The 16,190-nt window shown below is 45.8% G+C and overlaps 1 protein-coding gene across 1 annotated transcript in view; it reads right to left on the minus strand.

Moving 5' to 3' along the window:
- The window catches only part of LOC132210795 (homeobox protein 2-like), a 31,760-nt gene extending 16,231 nt beyond the window's left edge, over positions 1–15,529 (minus strand). The window contains exons 1-3 of the mRNA XM_059653206.1: positions 15,303–15,529; positions 12,486–15,148; positions 10,066–10,132 (exon numbers count right to left, since the gene is read on the minus strand). Of these exons, the coding sequence (XP_059509189.1) occupies positions 10,066–10,132; positions 12,486–15,148; positions 15,303–15,529 (2,957 nt within the window). The remainder of the gene's footprint in view (positions 1–10,065; positions 10,133–12,485; positions 15,149–15,302) is intronic.
- Between the last annotated feature and the right edge of the window lie 661 nt (positions 15,530–16,190).

Consider the following 16,190-nt stretch of genomic DNA (forward strand, 5'->3'; position numbering starts at 1 on the left):
TGATAGAAGGGTATTTTTCAGGATGGACACTGGTAACTGATGGTGTTCTACAGGGATCAGTCTTGGTTCCTCTGTTGTTTGTAGTGTATTTAAATATTCTGGAGGAAAATGTGGGTGTAAGTTTGCAAATGACATGAAGATTGGTGGAATTGCTGATAGTGCCAGTGATGGTGGAAGGGTACAACAGCGCACAGATAGATTGGTGACTTGGGCACAGAAACGGCAGATGGAGTTTAAACCAGACAAATGCGAGCTGATGCACTTTAGAGGATCAAATTTAGGTGTGAATTATACTGTAAATGGCAGAGCCCTTAGGAACATTAACATACAGATGGATCTGTGTGTGCAGGTCCACAGTTCCCTAAAAGTGGCAACACAGGTGGCCAAAGTGATTAAGAAGGCGTCTGGCACACTGCCTTCAATCGGCCAGGGCATGGAGTGCAAGAGTTGGCAAACCGTGTTGCTGCTTTATAAAACCCTTGTTAGGCTGCATTCGGAGTATTGTGTGCAGTTTTGGTCACCATATTACCAGAAGGATGTGGAACCTTTGGAGAGAGTGCAGAGAAGGTCCACCAGGATGTTGCCTGGTCTCCAGGGTGTTGGTTATGAGGAAAGGTTAAAAAGACACGGATTGTCTTCAATAGGAGAGATGGCAGCTGAGAGAAGACCTGATAGAGATCTGCAAAATTATGAGGGCATAGATAGGGTGGGTAGTCAGAGGCTTTTTCCCAGGGTTAAAGTTTCAATTACAAAGGGGCACAGGTTCAAGGTGAGAGGGGTAAAGTTTAAGGGAGATGTGCGAGGGATGTTTTTCACTCAGAGAGCGGTAGGAGTCTGGAATGCACTGCCAGAGGAGATGGTGGAAGCAGGCACATTTAGACACTTCAGAGGCATCTGGATTGTTACATGAATAGGAGGGAGTAGAGAGATACAGACCAAATAAGGGCAGAAGGCTTTGTTTTCTTTAGTTTAATCGGCACAGGCTTGGAGGGCTTGTACTTCTCTTTTGTTCTTTTGTGTATGTGACTCCAGACCCACTGCAATGTGTTTCACTCTAGACTGCCCTCTGGTCTATTGGGGATGGGTAATAAATGCTGGCCCAACCAGAGATACCCTTATTCCATGAATGAACAAAAAAAGTAAGTGATTGGTGGAGATGGAGCCCAGACATGGGAGAAGGTAACAAAGCCCTAACTCAATATTGCGGCCTCAAGGCTGCAAGGTGCCTGAGCAGTAAATGAGATGGTGTTCTTTCAAATGTAAATGAAACAGATCAGGCTGCAGTAAAACCAAAGGTTTACTCACTGTACAAGAAATAGGGAAGGGCTACATTCAATATCCATTGTAGGAGTGGCTTAGCTGGTAATTCTGCTGTCGTTGATAGTGTAAGGGGCTGGGTTCATGTCACACTCTCGGGGATAAATGCATATGAATAAAGACTCACACTGTGAGGGAACTGCTCTCGCAACAGAGATAATGGGAACTGCAGATGCTGGAGAATTCCAAGATAATAAATTGTGAGGCTGGATGAACACAGCAGGCCAAGCAGCATCACAGGAGCACAAAAGCTGATGTTTCGGGCCTAGACCCTTCATCAGAGAGGGGGATGGGGAGAGGGAACTGGAATAAATAGGGAGAGAGGGGGAGGCGGACCGAAGATGGAGAGTAAAGAAGATAGGTGGAGAGAGTATAGGTGGGGAGGTAGGGAGGGGATAGGTCAGTCCAGGGAAGACGGACAGGTCAAGGAGGTGGGATGAGGTTAGTAGGTAGCTGGGGGTGCGGCTTGGGGTCTCCACCTATCTTCTTTACTCTCCATCTTCGGTCCGCCTCCCCCTCTCTCCCTATTTATTCCAGTTCCCTCTCCCAATCCCCCTTTTCTGATGAAGGGTCTAGGCCCGAAACGTCAGCTTTTGTGCTCCTGAGATGCTGCTTGGCCTGCTGTGTTCATCCAGCCTCACATTTTATTATCTTGCTCTCTCCACAGGCTCACTTAGTCCTGTTGAGTTTCTCCAGCGATTTCTGTTTCTATTTTGGATTAACAGGGTCAGCAGTATTTTACTGCCTTTGTCAGAGTCTATTTCACGTGTTACACACTGGGATGATCCCTGGCATGGAGGGATTGTCTCATGAGCAAAGGCTAAACAGGTTGGGACTTCCCTTCTGGAGCGGGAAAGGGTCAAATCACACGGAAAAGCGTGATTGACACAAACATCTACGAAGAGAAAGGGTGTCCCCAAGAGAGTACAGGCTGTTTGGAGAAAGCATGTGACAGAGAGGATGGGGTGGAGTGAGTGTGTTGTTGGAGTGTTAGATGGGGTACAGTGAGTTTTTGGGTGGAGTACAGTAAATGTTGGGGTGGGGTGGGGTAGAGTGAGTGTTGGGGTAGGGTACAGTGAGTGTTCAGATGGGGTACCGTGGGTGTTGGGATGGGGTACAGTGAGTGTCGGGGTGGGGTAGAGTGAGTGTCGGGGTGGGGTACAGTGAGTGTCGGGGTGCGGTAGAGTGAGTGTCGGGGTGGGGTAGAGTGAGTGTCGGGGTGGGGTAGAGTGAGTGTCGGGGCGGGGTACAGTGAGTGTCGGGGCGGGGTAGAGTGAGTGTCGGGGTGGGGTAGAGTGAGTGTCGGGGTGGGGTACAGTGAGTGTCGGGGTGGGGTAGAGTGAGTGTCGGGGTGGGGTAGAGTGAGTGTCGGGGTGGGGTACAGTGAGTGTCGGGGTGGGGTAGAGTGAGTGTCGGGGTGGGGTAGAGTGAGTGTCGGGGTGGGGTACAGTGAGTGTCGGGGTGGGGTAGAGTGAGTGTCGGGGTGGGGTACAGTGAGTGTCGGGGTGGGGTAGAGTGAGTGTCGGGGTGGGGTACAGTGAGTGTCGGGGTGGGGTAGAGTGAGTGTCGGGGTGGGGTACAGTGAGTGTCGGGGTGGGGTAGAGTGAGTGTCGGGGTGGGGTACAGTGAGTGTCGGGGTGGGGTAGAGTGAGTTTCGGGGTGGGGTACAGTGAGTGTCGGGGTGGGGTAGAGTGAGTGTCGGGGTGGGGTACAGTGAGTGTCGGGGTGGGGTAGAGTGAGTGTCGGGGTGGGGTACAGTGAGTGTCGGGGTGGGGTAGAGTGAGTGTCGGGGTGGGGTACAGTGAGTGTCGGGGTGGGGTAGAGTGAGTGTCGGGGTGGGGTACAGTGAGTGTCGGGGTGGGGTACAGTGAGTGTTGGGGTGGGGTAGAGTGAGTGTCGGGGTGGGGTACAGTGAGTGTCGGGGTGGGGTACAGTGAGTGTCGGGGTGGGGTAGAGTGAGTGTCGGGGTGGGGTACAGTGAGTGTCGGGGTGGGGTAGAGTGAGTGTCGGGGTGGGGTACAGTGAGTGTCGGGGTGGGGTAGAGTGAGTGTCGGGGTGGGGTACAGTGAGTGTCGGGGTGGGGTAGAGTGAGTGTCGGGGTGGGGTACAGTGAGTGTCGGGGTGGGGTAGAGTGAGTGTCGGGGTGGGGTACAGTGAGTGTCGGGGTGGGGTAGAGTGAGTGTCGGGGTGGGGTACAGTGAGTGTCGGGGTGGGGTACAGTGAGTGTTGGGGTGGGGTAGAGTGAGTGTCGGGGTGGGGTACAGTGAGTGTCGGGGTGGGGTACAGTGAGTGTCGGGGTGGGGTAGAGTGAGTGTCGGGGTGGGGTACAGTGAGTGTCGGGGTGGGGTACAGTGAGTGTCGGGGTGGGGTAGAGTGAGTGTCGGGGTGGGGTACAGTGAGTGTCGGGGTGGGGTAGAGTGAGTGTCGGGGTGGGGTAGAGTGAGTGTTGGGGTGGGGTAGAGTGAGTGTCGGGGTGGGGTAGAGTGAGTGTCGGGGTGGGGTAGAGTGAGTGTCGGGGTGGGGTACAGTGAGTGTTGGGGTGGGGTACAGTGAGTGTCGGGGTGGGGTACAGTGAGTGTCGGGGTGGGGTACAGTGACTGGTTGTTAATGTTAAGCTGTTGACACTTGTTTCTGTGAAGGTCTTTCTGATGATACGCTGCACTTTGAATAAAAACAGCCCCGGAGGTTCCACAGGAACATCACGAGAAATCAGTAGAAATTGAGCCAGTGAAAGGCAAATGAGGACAGTGCAGGTTGTTGTTCAGTTGAATGATAATGAGCGAGGGAGGGAAGTTGGATGTTTAGAGAGTGCATTCCAGCTGCTGGTTGGACGGTGTCTTTGATTGAGTGAAGAGGCAGGGCATTGGGAGAGCAGTAGGTTAGTACTCTGGAGCTGGAGTCCGACATGGGGGACGGCGTCCTTACCTGTGGCTCTGTTTGCTTTTTTATTGCCACCTGATTCATACTCTGATATATACAGCCTCCCCACTCTCAGCCTGATCATTAATTTTGTTTCAGGAATGTGCGCAGTGCAGAATTTTCAGGCAGTCTCTGAACTTGGCGCAGCAGAGCTGCTGCCTGCTTGGTGTCCTGTTTTCGAAACGTTTTTGAAGGAGCCAGAAAGCCAAGCCTGTGCAGCTGAAACAGAACACAGATTCTGCTGGGTCATTACGATAACACTAACTGTTCGATTGTCAGGGCTGGATTCAGCATCTGGTCTGTCAGGGATTTAATGCTGGAATCCCCAAGACAGCAAACTATTCACACAACAACAGCAAAAATATAATTTGGAAAATCAAGAACTTCTGCATCGATTTCACAATGTCCCAAAACGCTTTTCCACCTGTGAGGTGTTTAGGGGGTTGGGTTAGCTCACTTGGCTGGTTTGCAATACAGAATGATGCCAAATGTGTGGGTTTAATCCCTGTAGCAGCTGATATTACCACAAAGGTTTCACCCTGTCCCCTTGCCTTTGGCGTGGCGATCCCCAGGTTAAACCATTTTTCTCTTCAGTTGAATTGACTGTAGTGACTATGTGTACACACTACTGTGCTGCAGGGGTGAAAAAAGTCAGGCACTTTGCACAAGATCCCACAAACAGTGACCAGATTAACAAAAACAGCAAACGTTGCAGAGATTCTGCAGAGAGAGGGAAAAGCAGAGATGCTGTTTGAGTCCAGTGTTTCAATGATGTTGATTGAGGAGTGAATATTTGGCTCAGGCACCACGCAGCACTCTCCAGCTGTCCCCGTCATCACAGTGCTGCAGGAGGTCTACTGGAGATGCCTCCTCACCCACCAGACAAGCCTCTGATTAATATCCATTTTCTCCCCAGTTTAAACCTGCCTGAGTGATACCCCACTCACAAGGGTGATGGCAATCACTGGAGTGCTTCTGGGGCTCAGAAACAAAAGGATGAAGACGGCACAGCGCTTCCTTGAGTAACTCATTGTAGTTATTAAAGAACATAGAACATAGAACAGTACAGCACAGTACAGACCCTTTGGCCCACGATGTTGTGCCAACCTATTATCCCAATAAGATCAAACTACCCTGCAAACCCTACAGTTCCCTATCCTGCATGTGCCTATCCAAGAATCGCTTAAAAGTCGCTAAAGCATCTGACTCTAAAGTCTCTGTTATTCTGCAGGGAAAGTATTCAGTTCCCTTGTGATTGTACCCATGACCTACCAAATCAACATATCTTGGGCTCACAACTGAGGCAGAACTTGTGAAATATAACACCTGGCAGGGTGTGGCCCTGGAGGAAAGATAATCATAAATTGTAAAGTCTCTGGTTACTCAGAGAGGAGTCTCTCACCCCAGTCTGGGTCAGTGCTCGCTTATGGCCTCAGTCCTAACAGCAGGGTGTGCGCCTTACACTTAGGGCTGTTTGATACATGCTTTCTCACTTGGAGAGCACAGCAATCAATTTGTGCGCGGTGTGATTCCACAAGCAGGCGTGAGAGAAATGGTGAGCTAATTGCTGTAATATCGGGTAAATTTTAGCCCAGGACACAAAGGCAGTTCACCTGGTCTTAAAACAGTGCCATAGATTTTTTTAAATTCTCTTACGGGACATGGATATTGCCAACTGGGCCAGGAATTATTATTCATTCTTAGTTGCCCCTTGAGGAGGTGGTAATGATCTGCCTTCTTGAACCGAAAACTCTTGTCTATTTACTTGATAAGAAGGCCTTCGTTCAACATGTCAAACATTTGGGACAATGCAGCCTTCACTCGCTGACTAATAAACAATTACATACTCAAATACAGCTCTCTTTTTTTATGGCCTTATTTTGAATTATGTAAATACAGCCCAGAAACAGGCCATTCAGACTTACAAATGCTGAGAGAATTGAATCAGCACACTCTTTTGAAAACTTATATCAACTAAATTAAATAATTAACCAGCTGTCAGCCCTTGCAGTAGCACAGTGACAAAAAAGCGAATTCCAAGCAAACATAACAGATTTAAGTTAAAAAAAACCTTGTAGGAAGGTGTCCACCAGCCACAGAGAGCCTTGGGCTTTCCAGTAAGCAGTGGGTGCTCCCTCCCCATCACCTCAGATGGATGTTGTGAAATTTGAAAGGGTGCAGAAAACATTTACAAGGATGTTGCCGAGGTTGGAGGGTTTGAGCTATAGGAAGAGGCTGAATATTCTGGGACTTTTCTCCACGGAGTGCTGGAGACTGAAGGATGACCTTATAATGGTTTACAAAATCATCAGAGGCATGGATTTGGCGAATAGCCAAGGTCTTTTTCTCAGGGTGGAGGAGACCAAGACTAGAGGGTGTAGATTTTAAGGTGAGAGGGGAAAGATTTAAGAGAAACCTGAAGGGCAACTTTTTTATGCAGAGGGAGGTGTGTGTATGGAACGAACTGCCAGAGGAAGTGGTGGAGCCTGGTACAATTACAACATTTAAAAGGCATCTGGATGGGTAGATGAATAGGAAGGATTTAGAGGTTTATGGGCCACATGCTGGAAAATAGGACTAGATCAGAGTGGGATATCTGGTTGGCACGGATAAGTTAGACCAAAGGGACTGTGTCCATGCTGTAAAGATATAAATTGGACATGGTTATAACTAGGGAAGGGTGGCATAAGGTTCGGTCTAAAGACCCACCTCAGTCTGCTGAGAACAACCCTTCAGAAAACGGGTACTGGACCCAAAATATTAACTCCATTTCTTCTCTCTGCTGACATTGTCAGAGTTTCTCCAGCAATGAATGTGTTTGTTCTGCCTCTCCAGTATCTACAGTGATTTGTTTTATTGCTCATCCTGCTGCCTGGACCTGTTGACCGAATGGACTGTACAAGCTCTCGCTGTGTTTAAGAGGAGCTGACATGATCTAGGGAGAGGTTCAGGCAAGCATATCCGAACTAATTCCCCAGTTATGAACAGGTCCAAGCAGCGGTCTGTGGAGGAAGCCGTAGTTCCTGATTACTTTTCTATCTCCCTTAGCTTCATTTGTGCCCTGCTGTCAAGGGAGAGGGCACACACTGTGTCTGTCAATGCTCTCAGTACCTCTAGAGAGGCATGGGCACTGCACTGGGGGAGTGCGCTACCTTGCCCTCCAGCTCCGTTCTAATTTAACCCCCTCCCTCTGTTCCTACCCTCCCCTAATTTTGTTCCTTTTGCACTGTTGCTCCACACTGCCCCCACCGAGACATCAGTGCTTGTAAATTGTTTCTTGTTGAGTGATTTATTTGGGTGATTTGGTGTGAGCTCTCAAAATAAACAAAACGGCGCCCACCCACCTCAACAGTGGGGAGGGGAATGGTACTGGAGATTAAGCTGTGTGGAGCATCATGTACAAATCTATGGGAAAGACTGACAAATCCCCAGGTCTTTCACAGACGAATGCTAACAGGCTTGAAACGTTAACTCTGTTTCACTGCTGCCAGACCTGCTGATTTTCTCCAGTATTCTCTGCGTTTGTTTCAGATTTCCTGAATCCACAGTAATGTTACTATCATTACCACAGCGAAATGTTTGCCCTCTGAAATGCCTCTCAGTTGTAACAATCGCTATAAAGTCTGACAACCGGATAGACTACAGCAGTTTTAGACAATAGCTCCCCACCATTGTCTCAAAGGTAATTAGGGACAAGCAATAAATATCGGCCCTGCCAGTGACATCCACATCCCATGTATGAATCTACAGAGCAGTCAGCTTCGACCCATGCTCCTCCTACAACACAGCTGGGCAGAATCTGCAATCCACTGGAAGAGAATTAGAAATTGACTTTCCCTCCTGATAGACCTTGTTGTATCGAGCAAGGATTGCAACTCAAATTATCAGGTAACTTGATTTTGACAAATTATATTTCAGTATCACAGCTAATCATTAATCATTCTGTACCCTTTGGTGAAATGTAGTGAAAGTCAGTAGAATGTGTGCATGAGAAAAATTTCAATAAAATATTGAAAGATTTTTGGAAGATAGATTTATGAAACACCAGGTTACAGGAGTGAGAGAAACTCTCCCTCCCTCTCTCCTATGCAGCCCCATTGACCAATTGCAGGACACAACATTTTAAAAGAATTTTCATTTATTTATTCTCAGGATTGAAGAGTCTCTGGTTACAGAGCCATAGAGCAGTACAACACAGAAACAACCCCTTTGGCCCAACTTGTCCATGCTGACCACATACCTAAATTAATCAAGTTCCATTTGCCAGTATTTGGCCAATATCCCTCTAAACCCTTCCTTTCCATGCACCCATCCTGATGCCTTTTAAATGTTGTAACTGTACCAGCCTCCACCACATCCTCTGGCACCTCATTCCATACACACACCACCCTCTGTTGTGAAAAAGTTGCCCCTTAGGTCCATTGTAAATCGTTCCCCTTTCACCTCAAACCTGTGCCCTCTAGTTTTGGACTCACCCACTCCAGGGAAAAGATCTTGACCATTTACTCTATCCATGCTCCTCATGATTTTATAAACCTGTGTAAGGTTACCCCTCAGTCTCCAATGCTCCAGGGAAAATAGGCCCAGCCTATTCAGGCTTTCCCTATAGCTCAAACTCTCCAACCTTGGCAACATCCTTGTAAATCTTTTCTGAAACCCTTCCAAGTTTAGCAACATCTTGGCAGAGAGATCAAAATTGCATGCAATATTCCTATAGTGGTCAAACCAATGCCCTGTACATGACCTCCCAACTCCTATGCTCAATGGGCTGACCAATAAAGGCAAGTGTACCAAACACCTTCTTCACCATTCTGTCTACCCGTGACACCACTTTCAAGGAACAATGAACCTGCACTTTCAGGTCTCCGTTCAGCAACACGCCCCAGGACCTTGCCATTAAGTCTATAAATCCTGCCCTGATTTTCCCTACCAAAATGTAACACCTCACATTTATCTAGATTCAACTCCAGCTGCCACACCTCGGCCTGTCAGCCCATCTGATCAAGGTCCTATTGCACTCTGAGGTAACCTCCTTTGCTGTCCACTACACTAGACAGCATTCAATGTCCATTCCTAATTGCCCACAGGGCAGTTAAGAGTCAACCACATTGCTGTGGATCTGAAGCCAGATGTACGCCAGGCCAGGTAAGGATGGCAGTTTCCTTCCTTTAAGGGCATTAGTGACCCAGATGGAGATGGCAGTGTGGAGCTAGAGGAACACAGCAGGCTAGGTGGCATCAGAGGAGCAGGAAAGCTGATGTCCCTACCTGAAACGTCAGCTTTCCTTCTCCTCTGATGCTGCCTGTCCTGCTGTGTTCCTCCAGCACAACATTGTGTTATCACTGATTCCAGCATCGGCAGTTCTTACTATCTCTTAGTGAACCAGATGGCTGTTTTTCCTGACAATGGTTTCGTGATCATAATTAGTATGTAAATTCCAGATTTTTATTCACATTCCACCATCTGCCATGTCAATATTCAAACCCTAGCTCCCAGAACATTACCGCAGCCTCCAGATTGATAGTCTAGTGATAACTCCTCTAGGCCCTAAGCTGTGCAATCCGATGTTCGTCCAAAGGCCCATTAACTCTCTCAGTGGAACACTAAAGGTCCCGTAACATCTCTTCAAGGGAGCTCAAGGTATTTGACCAATGTTTATGCATTGATTAGCATAATAAAGTTATCAGGCCAATTCTTAATGGGAGAGTGCTGTGCATAGTCTTTGGCTGCCTCATTTCCGAACTCAATGTACTTCACAAAACACCTAATTGGCTGTGATGTGTTTTCTCAGTGTGCTGTGTGATTGAAAAGCACAATGTGAAGGCTTACTTTTCATGTGTTTGTTTCTCAACATTAACCAGTACAAGTGAAAGCTGGGCAGAGGGGGCCTCACTAACTGAACATGACCATTAAACACAGTCTGATCTCAAGTGTCTCAGAAAGTGTTACTGTCAGAAGTAGATTTATTAAATTTACAATCAAGTAAATTGCTGTAAATATCACATATCTGTTTTGTTTTTCCTCTGTAGATTCTTCACCATTGGGGAAAGCATCTGTTACAATCATCGAGCCAGCTGAACACAAATATTTGAATGACGACACGGATGTGGATTGTCCCTGATCGAGGCAATGTCCCCCTGGAGTGTAATAAATTCCATAATGTCTGACACTGCTGTCTTCTTGGGACTAACAATGAAATCTGAGCTGTTCCTGTTCATTGACTGCTCACACTTCAGAATCTAAGAGATTCAGCAAGCTGCTGATAATGGCCAACACACTGTACAGTGCTCTGTATGTACCTGGTCACTGCACACTCGCTGTACAATTCACAAGGTGTGCCACACACTGTAGAGTGCTCTGTATGTACCCGGTCACTGCACACTCGCTGTACAATTCACAAGGTGTGCCACACACTGTAGAGTGCTCTGTATGTACCTGGTCACTGCACACTCGCTGTACAATTCACAAGGTGTGCCACACACTGTAGAGTGCTCTGTATGTACCCGGTCACTGCACACTCGCTGTACAATTCACAAGGTGTGCCACACACTGTAGAGTGCTCTGTATGTACCCGGTCACTGCACACTCGCTGTACAATTCCCAAGGTGTGCCACACACTGTACAGTGCTCTGTATGTACCTGGTCACTGCATACTCGCTGTACAATTCACAAGGTGTGCCACACACTGTAGAGTGCTCTGTATGTACCCGGTCACTGCACACTCGCTGTACAATTCCCAAGGTGTGCCACACACTGTACAGTGCTCTGTATGTACCTGGTCACTGCATACTCGCTGTACAATTCCCAAGGTGTGCCACACACTGTACAGTGCTCTGTATGTACCCGGTCACTGCACACTCGCTGTACAATTCCCAAGGTGTGCCACACACTGTACAGTTGCTCTGTATGTACCCGGTCACTGCACACTCTCTGTACAATTCACAAGGTGTGCCACACACTGTACAGTGCTCTGTATGTACCTGGTCACTGCACACTCGCTGTACAATTCCCAAGGTGTGCCACACACTGTACAGTTGCTCTGTATGTATCTGGTCACTGCACACTCGCTGTACAATTCCCAAGGTGTGCCACACACTGTACAGTGCTCTGTATGTACCTGGTCACTGCACACTTGCTGTACAATTCCCAAGGTGTGCCACACACTGTACAGTGCTCTGTATGTACCCGGTCACTGCACACTCGCTGTACAATTCACAAGGTGTGCCACACACTGTACAGTTGCTCTGTATGTACCCGGTCACTGCACACTCTCTGTACAATTCACAAGGTGTGCCACACACTGTACAGTGCTCTGTATGTACCTGGTCACTGCACACTCGCTGTACAATTCCCAAGGTGTGCCACACACTGTACAGTTGCTCTGTATGTATCTGGTCACTGCACACTCGCTGTACAATTCCCAAGGTGTGCCACACACTGTACAGTGCTCTGTATGTACCTGGTCACTGCACACTCGCTGTACAATTCCCAAGGTGTGCCACACACTGTACAGTGCTTTGTATGTACCCACTCAGTGTGGAGAAGTTGGGGCGGGAATGGGATGTGGTGAATGGGATGCATTGGAAGGTGGAGGAGGGGAGGGAAACAGGAAGAATTGAGGGAGGCGGAGATTGAGTGAATGGAACTTGGGGATACTCAAGAACTGGGCAAGCATCGAGTCATCAAAGTGACATGGGATCAGAGTTTACAGAAAAAGGGGCGACAAAACCATGTCGCGAATGGAAAACACGGATGAGGCTTTTAGAATCAAGACATTGATAGATCAGGAGCAGATGTAGGTCATTAAGCTCAGAAGATCAAGCTAGGATGTAAGGTCATTAGATCAGCAGAAGTCTCACCTTGAATAAAAGCAAATCATGCTGAAGCTGAAATTCTGAATGTAACCGAGAATGCTGGAGATACTCTGCAGGTCCAGCAACACCCGTAGAAAGAGAAACTGAGTTAATGTTACAAATTCAGTAGTTCGGGGAAAATTCATAGTGGACTGTCACTGTGTTCACTGCTGTTGCTGTAATTTCTGTTGTTACTGTAATTACTACTGTCACAGTGATTAATGCTGTTACTGTAATTACTGTTGTTACTGTAATTACTACTGTCACTGTGATTAGTGCTGTTACTGTAATTGCTGTGGCTATTGCGCCCACTGCTGTTACTGTAATTGCTGCCAGTACTAGTGTTTTTACTGAGGTTACTGTTGTTATTATGATTACTGCTATGACTGTACTAACCACAGTTCATGTAATTACTGCTGTAACTGAGCTTACAGCTATTATTGCACATACTGCTCTTACTGCGCATACTGTTGTGGCTGTAATTACTGCTGTCACTGTGATTACTGCTGTCATTCTGATTACTGCTGATAGTGTAAGCACAGCTGTCTCTGGGATTACTGCTGTTACTGTGATTGCTACTTCTCACACGTTTACTGCTGTTTCTGTGATTACCGCTGTAGCTATAATTGCTGCTTTTCATGTAGTAACTGCTGATACTGTAATTACTGCTGTTACTGTGATTACTGATGTTCATGTAATTATTGCTGTTACTGAAATTACTGCTGTTACTGTGCCTACTGCTATCACTGCAATTACTATTGTTACTGTAATTACTGCTATCACTGTGATTACTGCTGTTACTGTGATTGGTGCGGTTCATGTATTTACTGTTGTTACTGTGCTTACTGCTGTTACTATGATTGGTGCGGTTCATGTATTTACTGTTGTTACTGTGCTTACTGCTGTTACTATGATTGGTGCGGTTCATGTATTTACTGCTGTTACTGTGCTTACTGCTGTTACTGTGATTGGTGCGGTTCATGTATTTACTGTTGTTACTGTGCTTACTGCTGTTACTGTGATTGGTGCGGTTCATGTATTTACTGTTGTTACTGTGCTTACTGCTGTTACTATGATTGGTGCGGTTCATGTATTTACTGTTGTTACTGTGCTTACTGCTGTTACTATGATTGGTGTGGTTCATGTATTTACTGTTGTTACTGTGCTTACTGCTGTTACTATGATTGGTGCGGTTCATGTATTTACTGTTGTTACTGTGATTACTGCTGTTACTATGATTGGTGCGGTTCATGTATTTACTGTTGTTACTGTGCTTACTGCTGTTACTATGATTGGTGTGGTTCATGTATTTACTGTTGTTACTGTGCTTACTGCTGTTACTATGATTGGTGCGGTTCATGTAATTACTGCTATCACTGTGATTACTGCTGTTACTATGATTGGTGTGGTTCATGTATTTACTGTTGTTACTGTGCTTACTGCTGTTACTATGATTGGTGCGGTTCATGTATTTACTGTTGTTACTGTGCTTACTGCTGTTACTATGATTGGTGTGGTTCATGTATTTACTGTTGTTACTGTGATTACTGCTGTTACTGTGATTGGTGCGGTTCATGTATTTACTGCTGTTACTGTGCTTACTGCTGTTACTATGATTGGTGTGGTTCATGTATTTACTGTTGTTACTGTGCTTACTGCTGTTACTATGATTGGTGCGGTTCATGTATTTACTGTTGTTACTGTGCTTACTGCTGTTACTATGATTGGTGTGGTTCATGTATTTACTGTTGTTACTGTGCTTACTGCTGTTACTATGATTGGTGTGGTTCATGTATTTACTGTTGTTACTGTGCTTACTGCTGTTACTATGATTGGTGTGGTTCATGTATTTACTGTTGTTACTGTGCTTACTGCTGTTACTATGATTGGTGCGGTTCATGTATTTACTGTTGTTACTGTGCTTACTGCTGTTACTATGATTGGTGTGGTTCATGTATTTACTGTTGTTACTGTGCTTACTGCTGTTACTATGATTGGTGCGGTTCATGTATTTACTGTTGTTACTGTGCTTACTGCTGTTACTATGATTGGTGCGGTTCATGTATTTACTGTTGTTACTGTGCTTACTGCTGTTACTATGATTGGTGTGGTTCATGTATTTACTGTTGTTACTGTGCTTACTGCTGTTACTATGATTGGTGTGGTTCATGTATTTACTGTTGTTACTGTGCTTACTGCTGTTACTATGATTGGTGCGGTTCATGTATTTACTGTTGTTACTGTGCTTACTGCTGTTACTATGATTGGTGCGGTTCATGTATTTACTGTTGTTACTGTGCTTACTGCTGTTACTATGATTGGTGTGGTTCATGTATTTACTGTTGTTACTGTGATTACTGCTGTTACTATGATTGGTGCGGTTCATGTATTTACTGTTGTTACTGTGCTTACTGCTGTTACTATGATTGGTGCGGTTCATGTATTTACTGTTGTTACTGTGATTACTGCTGCTGCCATGCTTACTGCTTTTCATATATTTACTGCTGTTACAGTATTTACTGCTGTTACAGTAATTACTGCTGTTGCTGTTATTACTGCTGTTACTGTGCTTACTGCTGTTACTGTGATTGGTGTGGTTCATGTATTTACTGTTGTTACTGTGATTACTGCTGCTGCCATGCTTACTGCTTTTCATATATTTACTGCTGTTACAGTAATTACTGCTGTTGCTGTTATTACTGCTGTTACTGTGCTTACTGCTGTTACTGTGATTGGTGTGGTTCATGTATTTACTGTTGTTACTGTGATTACTGCTGCTGCCATGCTTACTGCTTTTCATATATTTACTGCTGTTACAGTAATTACTGCTGTTACTGTAATTACTGCTATAACTATAATTAATGCTGTTACCGTGCTTACTGCTGTTACTGTGATTACTACTGTTACTGTCATTACTGCTGTCACTGTATTTACTGCTGTTACTGTGATTGGTGCAGTTCATGTATTTACTGTTGTTACTGTGATTACTGCTGCTGCCGTGCTTACTGCTTTTCATGTATTTACTGCTGTTACAGTAATTACTGCTGTTACTGTTATTACTAGTGAGTTTTGAGAAGATTTGTAGCTCAGGTTGAGAAAGCGGGAATAGAAAGTGGGACATAACACCAGCGCTTCACCGGAGCCTCACTGATGATGTTACCTAGAATGGTGACGAAACGTCTGAAAACTAACCTTCCAGCTCAGCGAGCAAACTCACATCCAGAACTGTTATTACTGCCATCACTGCGCTTACTGGTGTTACTGTGATTGCTGCTGTTACTGTGATTACTGCTGTTATTGTGATGACTGCTGTTACTGTGATTGGTGCTGCTGCACTTACTGCTGTTAACGTATTTACTGCTGTTACTGTTATTACCGTTGAACCTGTGATTACTGCTGTTACTGTAATTACTGCTGTTACTGTGATCACTGCTGTTCATATATTTATTGCTGTTACGGTGATTACTGCTGTTACTGTGATTACTGCAAATCACATATTTATTCCTGTTTCTGTAATTACTACTGTTACTTCAATTACTGTTGTTACTGTTATTACTGCTGTTACTGTGATTGCTGCTTTTACTATGATTACTGCTGCTGCGCTTACTGCTGTTCCTGTATTTACTGCTGTTACTGTGATTGCTGATGTTACTATGATTACTGCTGTAATTACTGCTGTCACTGTAATTACTGCTGTCACTGTGATTGCTGCTGTTACTGTGCTTACTGCCATTCACATATTTACTACTGTTACTGTTTAATACTGCCATTCACCTATTTACTGCTGTTACTGTGGTTGCTGCTGTCACTGTAATTACTGCTGATACTTTAATTACCGCCGTTGGTGCGATTACTGCTGTTGCTGTAATTAGTACTGTTACTGTGCTTATTTCTGTTATATTGATTGCTGCTGTCGCAGTACTTACTGCTGTTGCCCACAACTATAAAGGCTACTGAAGTTGAGGTGAGGAACTTTATATGGGAACTGCACATGCGAAGATGTCATTGCACTTAATGCTATGTGGAATGTGGACATCACTGAATTCCCCACCATTTATTGTCTGTCCCTAGTTGCTCTTGAGGAGGTAGTGAAGATTTGCC

Source organism: Stegostoma tigrinum, chromosome 21, assembly GCF_030684315.1.
Source record: "Stegostoma tigrinum isolate sSteTig4 chromosome 21, sSteTig4.hap1, whole genome shotgun sequence".
Taxonomy (NCBI): Eukaryota; Metazoa; Chordata; class Chondrichthyes; order Orectolobiformes; family Stegostomatidae; genus Stegostoma; species Stegostoma tigrinum.